Raw genomic sequence first — 22,035 nt, forward strand, 5'->3', positions numbered from 1 at the left:
ACATTGCATTGTCTCCCATTGTCGTTTTATTGGATAGCTGCGCGGCAAAGTCCGTAAAGTGAATAGCTGTTTGCTCAGGTAATAATGGTACGGATTTCACATGCAAATACGGTGTAGTATATTATTACGTTGTATTTGTAAACACAATACGCTTGTTTGCAGTCCCTATGAAATACATATGCAATATCAGTTTATTTACGGGAAAACTGTGATCAATTACTGACGGTAACACGTTTGTTGTCATGTTAAAATTGTTTGCACGAAATTAGGTCCGACATCAAGTCAATATCACCAGGGCTCTAACAGACCATCTGCTGTGGACAATTTTCATTGCGTGTTTGAAAAGAGAAATAAATAATTAGCGCCTTTAATGTAGAATACTTCAAGTACGATTTTAGGTCGTTCTGATTCAACTCAACCGACTCTAGTGAAACCGGCCAAGCCCGAGCAAAGAAATACTGTATTGGGCTTGGTACTGAGGGAGGAGTCCACAGCCGGCAGCCGCTTGGCAAAAAGTCGCAAAACAATAAATTATCTGTATATCTATATGAGATAAACATTAATGAATGATGAAGTGATAGACTGTCTGCAGACGTTTGTTCTTTTTTACGAGTTATTTTTCTCGGGAGCGAGAGCAATGAGAGCGTGCGAGAGCGAGCGCGGAGCGCTAGACCAAGGGTTTTTTCAAATCACCTGCGGTTCAGTATTTGTTTGCGATCTCAACGAACTCGAGACAAAATTGAGGAAGGGGATCAAGTTGGATAGAGTCTTCGGTTTAACCTTGATGTGGATTTGTTTTTTGCCGTGATTTTTTAATTCTTCCTTTCTTTAAAAACAAATTTCCTGATGAGGCTTTGAGGGTCAGTCACAATTTGTAACTGAATGTGGTATGTTTTTCTTCGGAGAAATCTGTGGCACATTTGGAAGATGAAAAATATCCCCTGTCTCGTCACCTGTCAAAATGAAATTTTATAAAACGAACCGACAAACTGAGGACACTTATACCTAGCTATCTAAACTCTTCTTTGTTGATATTGTAAAGAGGATCTGAAAGGTTAAGTACTATCTGACAAATGGGCTGAAATGGCTTTGCCTCAAACATTCTTTTCAGCTGACAGATGTCTAACGGCGTTAATTTTACTACCAACAGACAAATTTTAAGGATGACTGGCATTCAAAGGATATATAAATCTCTATTCAGCTGTCAGTCATACTTTGTGATAGCCCCCGATCAGGCGCTTTTTTTGGGAGAAAGTCGGACGGGCGGGCGGAGGGGTGCGGGGGGGGGGGGGGGGAAGGGCGAGCTTGGACTAAAAGAAGGGGGAAAAGAGCACGTCCTTTTTTCCCTTTCTTCCCCTGCTCGCTTCCCCACCGCCCCCCGCTTCCAAAAAATCCTGATCGCAGGTTAGCTTTGCGTCAGTAGAGTCGCAGTCAGGGTTCCATTCCTGGATTTATCAGAACTGAAAAGGAAATCAGGGCTCTTATGCCTTGCCTGACAGAACCCAACCATCCGCGGAGGACTTACAGACAATTTGTCGGCTAGTTCTATAGACAAGTTTGTGTTGTCGCCTTAAATTCTATCCGTCACACTTTAGTTATGTATATCTCTAACTTTTTTCACTGCTTCCGCAGACCCCAAGGTCCAAAAGTCTAGCCTGCGTAACAAGTGTTCCTGTAACTGAGCGAAGAACTTTAGCTTCATTCGCTTTCTGACCGCGCAAATACTGGGGCGGACAAAGCTCTTCACTCGTACAGAAACGCTTGCTACACAGGTTAAAAAAAGTCACTCCGTCACTCGGCCGACTCCGTCCCTTCATTGCTTGAGTACGAAAACCTGACATAAAAGGGCAATGATTTCATAAAATCACCATTAGAGACGAGTGTAGTTCCGTTCAAGCTATTGCAATTGTAATTCCTGTTTTGCTTTCGTCATGAGGACTTGTTATAAAGCCGTTCTGCCCACGAGAACTTAAGTACCACATTAACCCTGGTCACGTGCCATCAATTTCTAGTCTGCTATGCCTCCGTTAGGATTTGCAAAAGAAGATCTGAACGCCCGTAAAACAGCATGGGAACACAGAATTCTACACAATGTTTGCACTATTTTGACTGTGCTCATTAAAAAATCCTAACTAAACAAACAACTCATAAAAGTCACAAAAGACGTGTAAATGAAAAATTCGCACTAATTTATGAACAAATAAAAATGTCTGCTCGAGATATATTTGCTTGGCACGGAAATTATAGAAATTTACCGAGAAAACTAACGGGAAACATTTAAAAATCCAATCACTTCAAACTTTTACTTAGCTTTTCGCATTCCTAATGCGATAACAAGGAGTGAAAAGAGTCGTTAATGCGTTTTATTGTCCTCCATTGTAATCTCCCGGGACCTGCTTAAATGCGCGATGTTTTAGAAATTCAAATTATTCTATGACGGTGTATGCAAAGCGAAGTCTTTTGCAAACAAATCACCCGGGCCGTATTTTATTAGGGCTTTGTTCTTGTCTATATATTCATCAAACACCGGTCATCCTATCTCTCTTATCTGAGGAAGTGTAAAAATTTTAACAACGCAGTGAAGTGGTCTAATGTGGGCAGATCAAGAGTGTTAGAGGTATACGGTACACTGCACTTTCATTGTAAAAGCCGGATCGTGTTTCGCAACAACAAAACTACACCAAGTTGTCACAAGCATATCAACGTAATACGGAGAGGTATTCAAAGATTTCGTTGAGGTTCAAGGTCTCCTCTAAGGATTACTCTCAGACACGAAACATTTTGCCCATGATTTGAGGCATTCGTAGAAGTCACGGGTATTTGTTTAAGATGAGTGTGAGTTCTTCAAGGTACCCGCTCATTCGAATCAGCAAGACAGGCGAAATGAGGTTAAAGAACAAGGTTGGAAATGCAATACTCAAGGAGAATGCCTACGAAGACCGAGCGCTCAACACTCGTTTAGACACCTTATCTAAACATCAATTCAGGCAAGATAAGTACATGACTTACAGGCAGTTAGAATTTGCCACGAAGCAAGTTTCGGCATCGGAAGAAAGACCACGAACACTGCCTAATGGACAGGAAAACAAACAAGCTAGCGAACAACTGCCGCCGATAGATACAAGACGAAGGTCGAACATTGTGGCTTCGAACTTGGAAACAAATCGCTCAAACAATGGTGGAGAGGTCGCAGGGAATACTAAAGCGAAAGGGCGCTGGGAAAAGGCGATAACGCTTGTAAGATTAGCAGTACAGAAAAGAGAGACAAATGAAGGTAGCACTAAGCCGGTGGCCGGCCATAGAGGGAAAATTTCCGGAACTCAAGCGCCAGAGTCACTGGTTTTAGATCCTAATCAGTTACCACCTATACATGCTAACGAAGGAATACTTCGAGAGCCCGTTGGTTCATCTAAGAGAAAAGCTCTACGAAAACAACCGAGTTTACCAGAAATGCTAAAACTTTCCCGAGAAAAAACGCAAAAGTGTCTGGAGGATCCAAGGTTTATGAAGCTCGAGCAGTGTCTAAGCGAGACGAAAAATCCTCGAGAAACCCGACAACAACGAAGAAATTTGAGAAGACGATCTTCTCCAGATAGAATTCGCGGCTATACGCACTGAAAAAAGCTGCCGTGAGAAAGATTTTTCATGTATGCACGAAAACATTGCTTAAAGTCATAAATTATTTACAAAGGTATACATCTGCATGCAGTGGAAAAACAGCTTAAATCTTTCGTAAAACAGAAGGTTTAAGATTTCCACTAAGATAGTTTATATAAGAAAACGTGAGTAAAATTCTTGCAGTGAAATATACAGTCTAGATAGCTTTTTGTTCTCATAATTTATTTTGTCATGACCACCGTCGCGAGCTATTCGTTTACTCATAACTTAAGTTCAAAAGATATTCATAAACAAGCCATTTATTGTAAATAAAAATTCTCCAACAAAAATAGAATAAATTTTGAGCCATATTGCAATCAGGAACCTTGTTAGCTGACACAATTGTGTTAACCGTCTAAATGATTGCAATTCATTTTACTTTGCCTGCTTTCTAAAGCACTGATGACATTATAATTAACTTTACGAAAGAAGGAAATTTCCGTTTTTTAAGATGAGACATTAAAAATGAAGGCTTTGTAAATAAAAACTCATGCACCTTGAGTTATCTTAAGGTAGTTTAAGGCAATAAAACTTTAAGGATAAAAAGAAAATTCCGTTCAATTTTCACTGTTAACTGTGCGTTAATTGCGAGCGTGTGTGAATACACGAGTGTCCTATGGACAGCCAGTGACCCGTAAAGTTGCCCACTTAAATTATACGCAATACGTGCATTGAGGCATACATTTCGGTCAGAGCAATGTCACGTCTGCAATCTTCAATCAATCTTACTCCCCGTCATAACATTTATTTTTTTGCCGTTCTTCTACGGTCTTATCTCTATTAAATAAATTAGTTATAGTTACAATGAAATGGATAGGCGGAACATCTATCCATCCCACAATTTTTTCTTTTCTTTTTTTTTTTCCCATCATAAAAGGAATGAAGATCGGAAACTTCATAAAGGATGCTGTCTGGCGTAACAGCGTCTCAACTGCTTTTCCTGACGTAAAAACTGATCCGTCAGTGATCGAGACATTGTTTATCATGTTTATGTCATCGTTTTGCTTTTTTTTGAATCACTCCTCCCTTGCGACGCTAACAAAAGCATAAGTAGCTTATGCGCTAGTGAGAACGGCTGGGCCGGACATTATCTCAAACAGAAGCCGTCTGCTAATAATTAAGCTTATGCTTATGTCGGTGTTATGTGCAGTGAAGGCATGACTGGCAACGCTGATTGACTGAAGGTCTTTCCCTTACGCTTTTTAAAATTATGCTTATGCCAACCATATCCTCGCTGGACACAACAGCGACATACTGAAGCATAAGCATAAGAAAAATGCAAGGTTTGATAGTCTTATGTTTATGCTTATGCCTATGTCAGGCCATCCTAACTAGCGCATGGATGTTTTAATGCTCACAGTGCTTATGTAATGCTTGCGTCGCTAGTGAGGACTGGGCTTTAGGGGGCTCTCAGTATCCCACATCCCGTTAATTTTGGCCTAAATATCCTTTATCCCGTTAATTCCTGTTGCAAAAATTAACGATTCTCCTACACGATATCCCGTTTTGATCTGATCGAAATATTCCCTATCACACTAGTTCCCCCCCCCCCCCCGCCAAATATCCTGGCAGTTCCGTTAAGTTTTTAAAACCCATAGTACCTCACCAATCGCATGCTACCAAACGTTTCGTTGGTTTGCTTTCAAGAGACCACAATTTGTAAGAGCTTTTGGTTCATTTTTTGTCCTTGAAGAACTGTAAATTTAGCAAATGCCTCTTTTTTCTTCTTAGAGACTGATTGTACGTCAAAGTCAGCTATTCACTTGAAAGCGCATTGAAATTGTGGATTGTAGATCACAAAGAAATTTTCAGCCCCGAACAGATTGCTTGCATGCACTGCGCTGACTCCAAAGAGGAAGCTTGTGCGATCTGGTACGCTTAACGCTGCACGGGAGGTTTGGCATATAATTGAGACCCGTGTTCTCGTGGCCCGAGTTTCTATAGTTTATAAATTACCAGAGCCAATCAACTCCAACTATCTCAGGTATTGTGATGACGTTATTTTTATTACATTAGTGAGGCCGCCACCTGCTAAAGCAAACACGAGAAAAATCATCATGTAATAATTGTACAAAGTACGCAATTCAGTTAATTAATAATCCAACGATTAATTTCGCTACATATGCCACGAGATCACATTTTCTTCCGTTTAAGTCTTATTTCGCAGAAATGTGCACCACTGTTTTCTCTTCTGAGGTCTTATGAAAGCCGCGCAGTTGCGACCTTGGGTATGATATAACTTCGTAAATTTTTAATGCTGTGAAAACATTCTTTAATCTCCAAGAGGAAGCTGACATCAAATAATCAAACAAACGTTTTCAGCACCTTTGCTTATCTTGCACAACAAACTGCAATTATCCTTTATGACCACTTCATTAATCTCGTCCTGATCAGATGCTTTCCAACAAATTTCATACCCATAAAAACCCTGTAGGGAGATACGAGCACGTATCTACTTGTCAAGTGACCTCTTCGGCAGTGGTCTGTCAAGACATGATCTACCATCGCTGTAATTCCACTGCTGTCGCTTCACAAACGCTACCATTTGTGGCGGAACATCAGGACAAAGTCTATCGTTGGCTGAATTCATCGGCAAAGGTTTCACGGCCCATCTGGGTCGTGGAGTTGTGCTATTTGCAGCCTTTCTACCACAGCCTAGAGATATATCTGAATGTTCGCGAAGGTCTCTGTTGTACGACGCGGTTTTCGCGCGGATTTGAACAGTCTTAAGCTTCTCTTGATTGAGATTAAACGGTCTTCCTCGATGCAGGTAGCCCATGCGTGTGTGATTCTTCCTCAGATCGGGTAAAAACGCTTCGATGAGCCTTTCTCTGTTTTGTTCGTTCATCACAGTCATGTCTATCTCGGAGCGACATGATTTAGTTTGCCGTGAATCTGGCGAATTCCTCGATGATTCCCACACAGAGAGCGTTTTGCGAGTTCTAAAAGGTTCGGAATTCGCTCTGGACCTGTTACGCCTCCGTGTTGGAGAAAGCGAAACCTCGGATCGTCCGTCTACGTTCATGGTTTGAAGCGTTGTGTTGTTTTACACGGCGCGTGAAACTTCTACGCTTGGTGATTGTGTTTACCCAAGTTAATATAAACGCCGGTAATTAATACCACACCATATTAAACCATCAGTTCTAAAAGTAGCACAACTCTGTTACACGTGCAAGACTACGAAAACCGCGGAACTGCAAAGGAACTGCGAAATAATGCGATCACAAGTTTATAAATTCACTAACAAGCTTGAAAGTTCAGACAGACAAAGAAGCGTTCATGCTGAATAAATTATTAACGATTGTCTCTGGTTGTCAACGTTTATTGTTTATGGTTGAGTGTGATTATGTTTATAACCGAGTCACATGCAGCCAGTCAATGAATGTGTAACGCCAACCTCCTCTGTGTAACAGGCATGGCTGATCAAATTTGTTGCTAGGTTACCGTCTGCATTAGTCAGAGATGAGACTGGGTTCGACTTACAGAACAGAAGTTTGTACATGTTTACTTTTTAAAAAGAAATTCAACGGCAAATTGACTGTAATAACTTTAAGAGCTTTTGTCAAGCACTGATCAAGTGTCGCTACGTCAGCCAGCTTCATTATTGTGCCTGACTAACACACCGAATCCCACTTCTATCAGGGACAACCCAAGAGGAACGGTCTCGGATGAAGCTTTGTTCTTTCTTGAGAAATTGTCATTTATATCTCTGAAGCTCCTTGCCAGGCAGGGAAAGAAAGTAACCTGTATTCTTGTTTTTTAAAGGGGCTCAGTCATGGCATTTTGAGTTACTTTGGCCTCGTACAAAATGGCCTTTACACTGAAGGAAACCTGAAAAAAAGCAGTTCACTAAGATAGAAAAACACCAAAAAGATCATAATAAACTATAAGGGAATAAGAATGGTCAAGATAGAGAAGATTAACACGGATTACAAACGCAAGTTTTTCACCGTTTGGCCACTCAACCCAAGTCAACGCAAGTTGAGAGACGTCCATTAACCTATTATTAGCCAATGAAATACAGGATATTTGTGACTTGAAATGGTTTTTATAGGGACTTGCGGGTACTTGCGGGAAAATAAGCGAGTCCGTTTAGCCACCCACCGCAACTCTCTACGGATGTAACATCTCACATTTGTCGCCGATTTCCAATTTGCGCGCGGCCAGAATGCGGAAGGCTAATTTGACGTGAAAGATTTCTGATTCAGCAAATGATGTTTTAGATTCAGCATCAGAACATTAAGTAACGAACCCTATAAATGAAACATAAAACACAGGAAGAGATCCTACATAAAAGAGATCACGACTCTTATTGGAAATCATTTAACCAAGTCTAAAGAGGTAATTACATCTCGTTTTGTGGGTGCGGTTCTAACCTATTTTCTCGCCAAAGGGTAACTTTTGTCCCCGCCTGTTCACAGAGTTCATTTGGCAGCCTAGCGTTATGTTTTAGGAAAAAAGGTTTCTCTTTAAAAACGAAAAGCTATTTGATCAGATACTCCATAACGAAAGAAAAATGGGCTTAAAGTATTGCGAGAATTAAAGGTTACGTTTGGAGGCGGTCTCGTCTTTGTGTCCTGGTCGACAGCAGCCTCGTTCCGCAATTTAACAGACTTATGCTCTATCTGCAGGAAATCTGCGAAGCCCTTCATGATCTTGTCAAACTCCGTCCAAACCCATCGTTCGTGAGCGTATTGTGTTTTCTTCGCATGTGATTCCTGGAAGCTAACTGCACTGCCCTTTCTCCGGTTCAAAAAAGGAGTCTTCCGGTTCGAAGCCACTTTGACTGATCGGCTCTTTGCTGATAGATTCCGCTCCGAAACAGGTGTAGATTCCGGCGAAACAGAAGGGCTTCCCATCCGCTCAGATTCTTTCCCATGAGCTGATCCAGCGTTTAATGAAGGATTGACTTCACTCGGTTTTTGCTTATCCACGTTGCTGCCCAGAGAGCTGCCTTTACCATCGCCCGTGTTCGCCGAGGAAGTCACTTGTTCGTTTTCTCCCGCCGAATCACACGCGCGTTCTCCGGTCACTGTTGACGCGCGCGACAAACTTAAATTTGTTACACTGTGTCGAAAACTCCGGTGGCTTTGTCTCGCGAGTCGGTTGTTATTTCCAAGATCTTTGCTTTCATATTTGGCCTCTCTGCTCGGTGAAATATTGTTAATTAATATAATAGGCTTTCCATCTGTAGCAGAGGACATCATTGCTGCATCGTTTTCATTCACGCTGTAACGCTTAACTTTCCTTCTACTCTCTGCTTGCTTCACAATGGCAGCTCGAGCACGCTCCATTTCTGCTGATCTTAAACGCCTTTCTTGTTCAATTCGGTTATTTGTTTGGTCTAAGTCGCATTTCAGAAAAGAGTTTCTGTACCTTGCGAAATGCGCCTCGCGACGCGTTGTTCTAAATTGGCTGAGGTGAAGTTGCCTTGCTTCTCTTCGATGACGGTCTGTGTTAGAATCGTTCCCGATCAAAAAGTTGTCATCTTCGGAGTAAACGTCTTGAGACGAAGCCATAGTTGTCAACTGTTCATCGCCGTTGTCACAAAAAATATATTGAAGTGGAATTCCGGCCGGCTAGTTACCGAAAAGAAGCTACTTCCAACTTTTTTTAAGTTTCCAGAAAATTTAGGCAGAAAACCAGTTGAGCACAGCCATGTAGAGTTATAAAATACTTTGACTGAAATACTTGGTCAGTTCTTCTCATTCTATACTAAGTACTTAACGCTTAGTTTTTGTTTTGTCCTAGTAGCCTATTGAGATACTCTAAGCGCTTTTACTTGCGGTTTCTTTCGAATAAATAAAATATTAGTCACTGATGAAAAAAACTTTATATAATAGGTACCATGGATTAATGTTTTGGCGTATTTTTAATGAACTCCTACCATATTTTTCGTCCTATTCGACCAATCTAAACCAGGTTTTCATTGGTTGCTCGAGAAAAGCTTTCTTTTTTCTTGGATCATCAATATTGAAAGTGCATTACTAATGTACGAGAAAATCAGCAGCAGAAAATGTTCAATTGTATTCCATCGCTTTCGTAATGACCCCAGCTGTTTCCTTGTAACGGTGAGAAGCACACGATATAAACTGATAGCGCTGAGGACCTGGCTTTCAGTAGGAGTGCATGAAAGAATAAGGCACAAGTAGTACATACAAATTGAAGCGAAAGAATAATAAAGATCAAATGTTCTGAACTTTTCTTTTTGCTTGCAGTTGAGCCTTATGCATAGTTTTTTAACTGTACAACTAATGCACATTTTTTACATTGTTGTATATAGACATAGACATACTTTATTTAACGTGGACAAGTACACACTTACCTGTTCGCTAGTTTCCAGGTGTTCCACGATTTAAATTAAGTAATGTACAACATCATAGGAGCTTAAAAAGAAACCCGAGCTAAAAGCGATAAAATATAATATAAGTGTATTAAACATGAAAATCAGTTTGCCGAATCTTTTTCAAAAAGTCTTTTGAGCCTGCCATGGAACGAGTATATTTTGTAGGTATTTTATAATAGTTATATAATCTTAGTTTAGTTTAATATTTATCCCCAAAAGTACATTTTTTACTTTGTAATTTCGTTTTCTTGGCGCACCTGTCTGACTAACTGTTGCCTCCTGTGGACTCTGCTTATCAACATGGGACGCACCGTTACTATAGCTAATTGTGCGATCCCGAGGAGGGTCTTCCATACCGAAAGGCCGGGGTGCTTGTCAGATGTTTTGAAAAGAACCCCTACGAGGTATCAAAATCCTGTTTTGTGTGCGTGACTTGAAATTACTTTCACTCCTAAGAGGTACCAGTTCTAACACAAAACATTATCTCTTGTTCGGCTGAATACCCTAAAAGGTAACTCAAAAGCTTCCGCTGTGGATATTTTGAGGCTGAACACCCTGAGAGGCACCGCAACCGCTTTTTTAACCCCTAAAAGGTGCGACGAGCACCCCCTTCTTTTATATGGGAGTCCCCCCTCCGGGTGTGCGACCAACTATGTCTGTGTGTACGTGTATGTGTACTTGTGCTTACGCCTTTGCTCTTTGCTAAGAATCATTTCTACAGCAACGTCAGTCAATGTCGCTATACGATCCAACTTCAGTTCTACTTACATGCCCCGCTACGTGATTGGCTTAAAAAAAACCCGCGCACTTTGCCATCAAATCAGAAATTTAACAAAACCAGTCGTGACTCGCACACGTTTTCCCGCGCTTTGCGTTGGCCCTACATGTATGAACAACAACAAAAACTTTTATTTCACCCTGGAGTTAGAAATAATTTATTACAATGTTATAGATTAAAAATGATAGGGGTGCTGGCTACCCAAAATAACGTAGGAGTTAAAAATGTATGGAGGTTTGATTGGTCATCTCGATTCTTGTGTCCTATGTGATTAATCCTGGTGATTACTTTAGTTTTGGTTTAACGATATTGAATAAAAAACCGCTCTAGGCACCGACTGATACATGAATTACAATGTTCTTAGATTTCCGAGAGCAACGATATACATCATGGCAAAGTGGTATTCCAAACACTCAGTGACGGCTGTTGTTGTTTTTATTGTTCCAAAACTTCTTTCAGGCGAGTTTAAAAGAAATATAACTGATACAAAAATATTTCTAGAGAAAGTTACTGTCCTGCTGGGTTTTTGTTTGCTTTGAGTGCTGTTCCGGACAATTCTTATTCTTAGATAAAATCTGTTGTTGTTCTCGCGCTTATCATGCGACGACAGGTGACAGGGGGCCGATGTTCTCATTCTTCAATGAGATGTTTTGTTGCAAAAACATACGCAACCCTGCTAGATAGCTGCTCCCTTGATCTGTCTTTCTTTGAAAGCCTGCAGCACGGGTTGTGGCCTCTCTCTGTCACCTCTCTGCAGTGTTTAATTTCAAAGATATTTTCACGAGATTCTGCAATCTTACATCCGATCACATCATCGCGCTTTTCCTTCTTTGATTTGAAATTGGAGTTATCTTAAATAAGTATATTGTGTATGCATGGTGCATATTAATAATGGATCTAGCGTTAGATATTTAAAAAAAAACGTCACCTCCGTCTTCTCATTATTTTTGACTGGAGTCCAGTCACTGGAGTCCAAAAGCGGTTGATAATCTCTCAAAAAATAAATAAAAGAGCTACCATTTTCATTCAAGCCAGGCCGCCTGCTCGCCGCAGGCTATAGTCTGCCTCCATCTACGTTTCGTTTAACAAGTCATCATCCGCTACGCTCTTTTACCTTCTATGGTCAAACCCGCTGTTGACAAAGAGAACCTCCAGTAATTTCTTTAATTAAACAAACCAACCCACATCGTTTGCAGTGTCCATTATTTTTTTGTCTGTGAATTGAAGGCGGAAAGCAGTGTTTACGCTTGCGATTAAGCTAAAGGCAGAGCCTTTTGTTTTGAAAATTATTTGCATATAAAAACAGGAAAGCGAATGGGGTAAATACAACTTTAAAACTTCGGACTCGTGAGAAAATTGGAACATACTTCGATAGATGCACTCTGAAAAACGAATTTAACTGAAGGAGCAAAGATTTGTCAGTTAGAAAAGATTGGATCGTGCAGTACCAGGGTACTTGAAGGCAGTCAGATAGCACCCACTTTAAATGCTTGCATATCAAAGGAAAGGTTCTTGTACCGACGGGAAAATCGGTGGATATTTCGTATAAAAATATCTAGTAGCAATGACGGGGCACTCTTAAAAGCAACCAGGAAAAACGAGCGATGCATTCACTGAGCACATTGATGACTCGGCTGAAAATATTTACTACAATAAAAGTTATATTTATGCAGTATTAATTGAAAAGTGAAAAGCCATGCGGCAGGTAAACCTCAAGAACACACAAGCAAACATTTGCCACGTAGACCCTTTTCATGAATAGCTGCCAATCAGAAACTCTTTTGTAGGTATTAAAATTAGGCTACTAACCGCGTTTTTGAGTTGATAATTCAAAAGAATTTTTACTCTCAAACGAGTTCAGTGAGGCAATTAAATGTATCCAAATGGTCCGCCATTTATGAAAAGGGTCTGTAAGCGCCCTGAGAGGATCTTTGGGCAGCTTCCTAATATGTCTGCTTTGGACTTGATTATAATGTTTTTCTGTTTCTGGATCAGAATTAGCCAAAATAGAGAGAACATCGCGTTGTAACATGAGTTTACAATACATAATTCATTTCATAGGCTAATAAGACTGCGTTCTCTTTTTATTTTGATCATAAATATAGTACGTTCAAAGGATATCGAGTATTTTAGGTGCAAGAAATAGTTACTGGGCTACTTTTTTCTCAGAAATACGATCGATCTTCTGACAAAAGCACGAGTTAAATTTATGACTGAATATTCTGAGCGTCCAAGTTTTAAATTACACCTCAGGCCATCTCAGGCCATCTATATAACAAAGAAGAGGTTGCTAATATTTAAATATCGTAAAATCCTCTAAAAAATAGAGTTGTTGTAATACTTCACCACAAAAACGTTCAAAGGCATTTAATAACCGACAAAATTAAAACCTACTCGTGGGGAAAGTTTAAATAAATTGCAGCTGCTTCCAACGTTGTTTACATCATCTCATATAAATAGATATGTATCACCGAATATTTAAAATTCCAAACATGAAATTGAAATATCAAAACTAACCACTAGGTGCAATGATTCACAATCATGTAAGTAAAATGCAATAATATATACATTGCTATCCTCAGAAAATAAAATACAATATTTTATAAGGGATCAAGTATGTACAGCGTTTTTGTTTTTTTACACCTCAATGATTATCCGAGCTAAAAAAAATGAAGCTGAAATAATGCCAAATGGAGGACGCTATATTCATAATTTATGCACTAAAATCAATATCATCTAAACTGTAGCTAATGTACGTATTTTTCGAGGAATCCTGATAGAATGTGCTTTTTGGATTTTCCCTCTTTTCGAGGACTTTCACCCTTGTCTGCAGATAATTTTCTCTCCTTGTCTTTTGTATTGCTAGCTTCTCTCGGCTGCGCAAACCGGGTGGCATACATCGTCGAGTCTCTCCATGTTTCATGTAACGGGGGTCTATTACTGCTTGAAATTGCCGGGCGTGTGAGCGAGGATCCCTTCGAATATCGTTGTTCCTCGCGGGGGGAAATGGTATATGATTCATTTTCGCCAAAGGTCACAGTCTTTCTTCTTGTTGGGTCTTTGCGGATTTTTTGTTGTCGGCGATAGCGCATCGACGATCCATCATCTAGCAGGTACTGGCTGCCCTGTGCCTGTTTACTATCGACCGCTACAGCGCTATACTCGTGTCGGTTGCCGGCAAATGAGTGACTTTCCGTCAGTGTAGCGTGATTAGCGGGTTCAATTCGCCGGGCACAAATGACTTCTTTGTCATTTCTTTGGTCACGGTAATGCGGAGTAGAATCGGTGGCACAGTAATCGTTTTGCTCAGAGTTGCCCCCGCAGCTGTAATTATTGTAGCTTGCGGCTTGGTTAAGTCTACTCGGATATCTAGAATCATAACCGCTATCGTGACTGTACGTAGAGTCTTCAGACACTCCAGAATCGGTTGACGTGCTCGAGATTGAATAGCGCCAGCCGGGAACGTTCTTAAATTCATAACTAACTCCTTCGTCCAAACCTTGAGCGAAGGAACACTTTTGTTTGAAACTCTCAGAGAGCATTGCTTGGGAGAGTAGCGCTCGTACTTGATCATTACCAGCGACGTCGACCGCTTTCTGTCCGCAGCCGTTCCTTGCGTTCACATCAGCACAGGCTGAATTAACCAACAAGCTAACAATGTCCAGATGACCTTGTTCAGAAGCGAGGTGTAGCGCCGTGCGCCCATCAGAGTCCACAAGACTTAAATCCGCTCCTCGCTCCAGGAGAAAGTTCGCAAGCTCTAAGTTGCCATCCACACACGCTTGCTGTAGAGCGGTGAATCCATATTTATTCGGTTGATTCACCCGTATGCCTTGTCCATATTTCAATATGAACTTGACTTTGGTCGTGTCTCCCTCTAACACGGCCTGGTGAAACACTGCGCTCATGGCGAAGGAGACAACAAAAACGCTTTCCACGAGTATTCACACGTCCATTCAACCCGTCACTCTGTTGAAAAAGAGTAGATATTGATTGTACATCAATAAGCCACCAGATAATTTCACTTTCTAAACCTGAGTTATTTCGTAACATGCTTAGGTTTGTACTCCTTTCAAAACAGAACAAAGGAGTGTTTGAAAGAAGAATCAATTAGCGGTGTACAACGAATTCGAGAAGAACAAAAGTTTACGATAGCGCAAGATGTCGCGACCGGCTTACCTGACAAGGAATAATATAAACTTGGAAAATTGGTTAATACGTTTTGGATTTCCTATAAATTGTCATGAGCAATGGCTTATTATGTCGACGCATTCAACTGCGACCTTTTCCACTTAAACTACTGAAGCAGATCGGCAAACCCGCGGGAGTGATTAAAATTCACATGTACTCTAAACGGAATACATCGAACTCTCGCGGCGCGTCCAAAAGGACACGTAATGACTCGATCTGTCATTGGTCGAGAGTTATGCCCCGCGTTTGTTTGTGTAATGCAATATTGTTCGAGCTTGAAACAGCGGGTGGCAAGTTTTCATCAACACCTCGGACAACCCTAAAAGGATCATAACATAACAAGCTGTCGACGTTGTTTTTTTTAGGCTAATTTAGAAAAACTTCTCCCAACACCAACACTGTCTCGAGAATTTTTTTCCGTCTTTTTCGTCCACAACTCTGCGTCAAGAGATTTAATATGTTGTTACAGTAGCTGTATCGTGAAGCGATCGGAAGGGACAGTGATAGTAATTTATTGTTTCTCCATTGTTTAATGTATACTTTTATTGGATCATAGCCGGTCCAGATCGAAAGAGCTTTACCTAACCTTGTTGTGGCGATTAGAACTGAAAAGACGGGAATTTTGTGAATCTAATTAGTTGTTGTATTAATTTTATATGGTGAGTGGATGAGAACGGTGCCATTTTAAAACAACATCACCCGGCTAAGATAGATCAACAAACCATCTACAGGGGTTCTTTTCAGGAAAAAAAATCTAAACAATTATAAAAAGCAATGATTGTTTCACCCTCCGAGAGAACCTGACATGAAGTAGCACTGATTACCAATTCATAATACAACCTAATAATAGCTTGGGATCGCTAAAAGCATTGAAGGGTTGTCTAAATATTGTCGCACCTTTGACATTCACTTCTGAAACAATATTGCTAGTAACTGCACTTACCTTGAAGAGAACTAAGCATGTTTGTCGAGCTTATTTGCCTAATTTGTCATTATGCACTAAACACACTTACAGCGAACCGGAAATGACGCGTGTGGTGGTAGCAGTTCGGGCTAAAGGAAGTCGTTCAGAGGACATAAATTACATAATGATGCTTTCGATACCTCTAATACTTCCTGTTCAGGAAGGAACTGAGAAAACGCGAGACGTCTGGTTTTGTTTGTCTTGCTTTTTAAGGTTGTATTTCAAGCAAACTCTAGGCCCTCGAGATTTTCAGCCTTTTTTGAACTTGTTGCTTTAGTCCACACCAAATCCATCCAAATCCGCCGTAGCTCTTGGTTTTTCCACATGTTGGCCTGTTGGCTTCTTAAATCTCCTCCCTATTTCCTTCTCCGGCTTGAATCAAGGTCTTTGATCTTTGTTCAGCCGTCGTCTTTGACTGAAAGAAGTTAGCGCGTGCAAAAATGCTTGGCACCTGCTTGTTTTGAGGCTTGATGTGTTTTTGTTCTCGGCCTGACACACTTGCCCGGACTAACGACACTAGTTTCGTATCTTCCCGGTAGCGAGGCCGCGTTTTAACTGAACATTTGAAAATAGTACAATTTTGTACAAGTAAATTGTAATTGTCAGATGCGATCAGTTTACAGCTCCATCGAGTTGGAATGTAATGAGCTATTTTCGGTGGAATCACAATCAAACAAACTTTTTCGGGACATACCTTGAGCATCTAAGCTGGTTTTTTCCCGCGACTGTTATGTTCAAACGACCACTGATTCTGCTGTGTCTTCGATTTCAGTGGCTTCGGTAAATCTACGAGAGTTCAAACCGAGAGCGCTAACATTGATGATCTTCTCCGACGGAGTTCTCTTTTCAAAGTGAGCCCAAAACAACCACTTTCACGTTCAATCAATTCAATTCACCAATTTGATCATTTAGCAGGTATTTGTTTGCGGCAATATGTTTTAGGAGTCGTCCTGTTTCAGAACAAAGAATTAGTCTACCTTAACACGTGTAGCATTTACGACGGACAATCTCAAAAGCAAGCACGTCTATAGAGAGTATTTAGCGCATCTAAAGAAGTAATTGTTCTAGAACAACAAGGAAAACCTATGTCTGCCATTGCGGGCCTGTCAAAGACACGTGTCAGTTTCAGAACGTGCCATCGCTAGTCGGCACACGTGAAGTACTCAAAAGGAAAGTGTTGGAACAAAGAAGAGACAGGTCTCTAGTGCCACAGATGTAAGACAAGAAAAAAAGCGCAGCTCGAATCAGATGTTTTTCATGAAAAGGCAAGTGTTTCTTTCAGTTTTTCGATGTCGTGCGCGCAAATCTGGTTTGTAAATAATAGCTACAAAAGGCTAACACGTCTTAGCGGCGTGGGAATCGCTTCCCGCCGCTCGCTAGAAAAAAGCGCCCCTGACAGACATTGCGTGAGAAACCTTAACTTAGGTACCTTCCTGCTGTGACTAATAAACCTTATTGGCGCCGAACAAAGTTACCAAGATCACGCGACAAAAAAAAATGAAAAAAAAAAACTGTTGTTATTAGGGTTGAGTTTTCAATTTTTACAACTTTTAGCTTCAATGCAGACAAGCCCGTGATATTACACAATTTTGTACAATTCTAACAATTTTGTACCTGAAATTGAAAGTGATAAGAAAATGAAAAATGGACAAGTTAATATAGCTCCGCTATTGTTTATTGTCCAGTTAAGGTACCGTGTGTTTGTTGTTGCCGAATAAAGTTGCTGCGGTCAGAAAGAAAGAGAAATTCTGTTATGTTTCAGCAGAAGGAACTGAGGAAGGTTTGATCTCAGCGCTGCGGGTCATCGTAAGAAGTATAAAACTGATAAATGGATTTGTATACTTACTCAGTTGAATACAGACGTTCACTGATTCAAGTTTCAACAGGTTCAAAATCAGCTAACGCAAAGGGCATTTGCAAGCAGCGGCCGGGACACATCGAATAACAACGACTAACATACAAAGTTGCGCTATCGGCTGAGTATGTAAAGGAAGACGATAGATTATTTAGTTGGACGGTTTCTCAGGCAGCAATATAACTGGCACGCGACTTAAATTGAATTCTTCAATCGATATTGAACGAAAGCGCTGTGCAAACTATCTACGAAAGATAACTAGCCCTTAGCCTGCACCTGTCGCTTATCCTAAAATTACCTTAGAACAACTGCTAACTTATAATCCGCTTACTGTTCTGTGTGGGTCAGAATCTGTATGCCAGAGCAAGTTCTAAAACTGAGCAGTCATTTTCAAAGGTAACCCAGTCAAGTGCATTTTTAAAATTCTTACTGGCAGCTGTCACAAGCTATTTTAAGAAATTAAATGAGTATTGATAAACTGTCGTCAAGAAAAACGTGCAATGCCCCTGAGATTGAATCTTGACTGATGCGTGAAAAGCCTCGTGGAAATCCTGGAGAGTCTTCAGTCAAATTTTCGTCAGTTTTATTGCAGGAATTGGCTGAGCCAGAATGTGTCACACGCGATACAACTGATGAACTAACAAAGATTTATGGCGTCTAATGGACTCTAATTTACTGAGCACGATACTGATAATTACGTGATCAACGGTTTTATACATCACGCAAACTCGGACACGAAACCAAAACTCGGCCACTGAGCAACATGGTAAATCTCACAAGTTAATAAAAAATATTTTGCTTGCTGTTTATCAGCTCTCCAATAAATGAATTAAAGGGTAGGTAGATTGGCCCGGGCGAACATGCAGTGAACCAATGCAATTTTCTCCGTCCACTTTTCGTCTCGTTAGTAAGTCTATATAGAAAACGCTTTCTGCATGGAGTGCCGTGTATCTTCGAACGCCTTATATCGATCATGGTCAAATTATAACAGTAAAATTGTATCAAATTGTCTGCAATTCGCTATCCCATGGCTGAGAAGATTTTATCAACGCATCGACCAATATAACAATTTTAATAAAAATGCATTACCGCAGATTCAACATCCCTGGTAATTTATCTTCACAGTGTTAAAAAAAATGTCTCTATGACTGGCCATTAATAACCCCAGGGGATAGAGTTTCTTGGCTATGAGACAGGAGTCTGGAGAACTTTTAATAACAACGACGAAAACAAAGTAAAGCGTCATTTGAAGTTAGTTCGTATTGAGTTTTTTCCAAGTTGTAAGGAAACTATCAATGATTAACTGTCGAGGGTAGGAATATTTAGTTACTATTATAGTGGAACACTAAACTAAATAATATAAGCATAAACCAATAAAACCATTAAACTAATAAAAGTTCTTCTAGAATTATTGACACATGACGTGTACAGTACACAGCGCACGATATTCACGAATTTGTCACGCGATTGCACGGCCGTCAAGCTTGCAGCGCGCAAAACGAGGCACAATTTAAATCCGGGCCCTCCCCCAGCGGGAGTATCGAGGAGGGAAGGGCATTCCCGACTACTTCTACTGATAAGTCCTGGAGAAGGGTTTTAAGAGAGGTTTTATAAACCAACCTGCATGAGATCACGGTCTCCAAGTTCCCCTATAGCGTCCTCTGGTGACAAATCATTGAATTGCTGTTGCGCGCAGTTTATCGAGTTGTCCACCAAACCCTTCTCAAACGTCTCCCCTGTGTATCCGACCGCAAAATATACTTAACTAAATAAAGGGATTGTTGCGGTCGGTCTGTATTATTACGCCGTCCGTGATAGCGGGCCGCAACACAGAAACGTTGATTGTGTAAAGAGCTTAAAATTGCCGACCTTGAACCTCGTTTTTGTTGTGACTGGCCGATATCCATGTGATCGGTATCCATTCATGTTCCAAAATCTAGCATGTACTAAAGTTATAATTTGAACTATTACACTTTGGACGATGGACGATGGACTATTTTATCTTCTCGCAATATGATATAACCGGATCTCGTCGCATGCGACTTCATAGATCTATAGAGGAAATTAAATCTGGACCATCTTAGGCACGGTTTAATCTTTTTTTAACTGGCAAAATTGTATATTTACCTCGCCGGATGTTTGAGGACCAGTAATGTTCAAAGACTGTATATATCAGCAGAGAAAACCGGCATTTTCAGATTAAAAAGAACGATGGCTAAAGGCCCGTCTGTTATCTTTTTTGGTAGAGGGTACACGGTTTGGAGCTGAAAATTGACAGAAAACGTTAGCTGTTATTTAGCTGAGAAATGACGCGTGTTGTTAACGTGTAATCTAGGATATGGGAAAGATCCTGTTATTGGAGAAATGGGATATAAAATTCGACTGATGGCTGAGAAGTCGCAAAAAATTTGAACGTGATCTCCAAGATTCTAGCAGCCCCATAAGCACCCATGTAATCTCTACTAGCATACAACTGTACCTCGCCGCCCGTACCAAAAATGCGACACAGCTAGTTGTCATTAAGACGACGAGACAAAGAAAACTGGGGATAGTATAAGTTCACGCAACCACGTCTTGTATGAAGGAGGTCGAAGTAATCATGATTTGTACCCTCACTTTTCTGTGATCACGCTCATGTAGTTGTATTATGTGACGATAAAATAATCCGTCGTCCGTCGTCCAGCGGTCCATTGTCCAGAATCCAAAAATCAAAATTTCAGTAAAAGCCCGCCCAAAATCTTGCAAAGAGGAGATCGATATTCGTCGAAGCGGTTCATAAAAGCTCTATCCGACGCGGGCACTGTTTGACGCTCTGATTTTCCCCGACAGTAGATATTTTAACAACAACAGACCACCCACTTGGAGCTAGAAACCGTGGGAAAGGACACCTTTATTTAAATCAGGAAATCCTAGAGGCGAACATTGCTTGATGAAATTGCATTGATAAAAATTCTTTTGTGAATTTTGCATAGTGTTCCTTGTTAGAAAGACAATGTTAAGGATAAAGACAAGAATTCTTTGTGATTGATGCATTTGCAAAATGCGTTATGTTTTCCCTGCACCTGATTTGAAATTGTTGCAAATTCAATTCGTGTAAAACAAAGGTTTGGTAACTCATAAACTGGCAAAAATAAGCGATAAAAATGGAACGATGTTTCGGAGTCGTCAAGTTCAAAATGATTAAAATAAACTATTACAAGTAGTTCGCCGATGGTTAACGTAAACGGTAAAAGTACATAAATATGTTTTTCTGATTGGCCTGTTAGTGTTACCGCCGTGCAGAATCGTCCGAAACTGGGCGAGGGAAGACTGTAGACGCAGCCATCTGGAACTAAAACACTACTGTCGTGGGGAAAGTTATTGTAGTCTTCAATCTTACTTCATGCCCACACATTGACGCTTCTCACTTTAGTTAGAAAAGGAAACAATAATTGTTTTTTGGCCAATTATTGGCCACCGGCGCGGTTTTCTATTGAGGGCCGAAAGTAAAAAGGGAATTACTTTGGTTTTGGTTTTACTATGGTCTGAGTTTGGCTGAGTAGTCTAATTGGTAAGTAATTGATTTGGTTTTGGTCTTGCGACACTATTTGAGAATCCGCTTGTACATCAACACACGATGAGCCGCGCACGCAGTAACAGTCTCCTACCTGCAAGAAGAACTGTGCGGATAGATGAGAAGTCAGTGGAGATGACACTTACTCTGAAAAAATGTAATATCAAGAAAAAACGTGGAATGAATGTAAACTTCTTTTATTGTCACACCTCTTAACGTACGCAACATGTGTCTCCGTGAATCTTTCTTGATTTAATACTAGAAAAACATACAAAAAATTTTCTCCCTTTCACTACCTGGTATATGCAAAGAGCGCTTCTTATATTCTAATTCGCTGCCCCGCTCAACCGAATATAAGACATTTATCATGTAATAAGCAACCACTTGTGGGGTTTGTCAACACGAGCCGTGTATAAATACATATACGTGCGGATTTGACTCAGCCCGGGAAGTCGCGTCAAGGATGCAGCTTAATTACATGCAGCAACATAATGTATTCTTTAAGGAGACACTCTTAATGCCAATTTTGACTGGACTTGAATGACTTGCGTGTGAAACATTTCGTGAAGTTCTTAAGACACGATTATTAATCATTCAAGGGGTTTCAGTTAGCAACATAACTTATCCTTTCACGGTACATTCTTAGGCGAAAAAATTGATTGGATTTGAAGTAGTTATATATGGTATAAAC

The 22,035-nt window shown here is 40.5% G+C and overlaps 4 protein-coding genes across 6 annotated transcripts; 1 reads left to right on the forward strand and 3 right to left on the reverse strand.

Moving 5' to 3' along the window:
• Positions 1-1,278: 1,278 nt before the first annotated feature.
• Positions 1,279-5,206, forward strand: LOC145482105 (uncharacterized). The gene has a single exon (XM_081460704.1). The coding sequence runs from the start codon at positions 2,830-2,832 to the stop codon at positions 3,616-3,618; it is 789 nt and encodes a 262-aa protein (XP_081316830.1). The 5' UTR covers positions 1,279-2,829; the 3' UTR covers positions 3,619-5,206.
• Positions 5,207-5,209: 3 nt separating this feature from the next.
• On the reverse strand, positions 5,210-6,914 carry LOC145482106 (uncharacterized). The gene has a single exon (XM_081460705.1). It carries the CDS (start codon positions 6,680-6,682, stop codon positions 6,110-6,112), a length of 573 nt encoding a protein of 190 aa, XP_081316831.1. The 5' UTR covers positions 6,683-6,914; the 3' UTR covers positions 5,210-6,109.
• Positions 6,915-7,221: 307 nt separating this feature from the next.
• LOC145480347 (uncharacterized) lies at positions 7,222-9,327 on the reverse strand. The gene has a single exon (XM_081458636.1). It carries the CDS (start codon positions 9,174-9,176, stop codon positions 8,127-8,129), a length of 1,050 nt encoding a protein of 349 aa, XP_081314762.1. The 5' UTR covers positions 9,177-9,327; the 3' UTR covers positions 7,222-8,126.
• A 3,090-nt stretch (positions 9,328-12,417) lies between these two features.
• LOC145482108 (uncharacterized) lies at positions 12,418-17,435 on the reverse strand. Of its 3 annotated transcripts, none has more exons than XM_081460708.1 (2): positions 16,631-17,435; positions 12,418-14,750 (listed from the first exon to the last, which is right to left on the reverse strand). In XM_081460708.1, exon 2 carries the CDS (start codon positions 14,687-14,689, stop codon positions 13,529-13,531), a length of 1,161 nt encoding a protein of 386 aa, XP_081316834.1. In that variant the 5' UTR covers positions 14,690-14,750; positions 16,631-17,435; the 3' UTR covers positions 12,418-13,528. The 3 variants fall into 3 exon arrangements, with proteins under 3 accessions (XP_081316834.1, XP_081316835.1, XP_081316833.1); XM_081460709.1 differs by lacking the exon at positions 16,631-17,435 and adding an exon at positions 16,077-16,570; XM_081460707.1 differs by lacking the exon at positions 16,631-17,435 and adding an exon at positions 14,961-16,569.
• Between the last annotated feature and the right edge of the window lie 4,600 nt (positions 17,436-22,035).

The sequence above is a fragment of the Orbicella franksi genome, chromosome 3 (genome assembly GCF_964199315.1).
Source record: "Orbicella franksi chromosome 3, jaOrbFran1.1, whole genome shotgun sequence".
Lineage (NCBI taxonomy): Eukaryota > Metazoa > Cnidaria > Anthozoa > Scleractinia > Merulinidae > Orbicella > Orbicella franksi.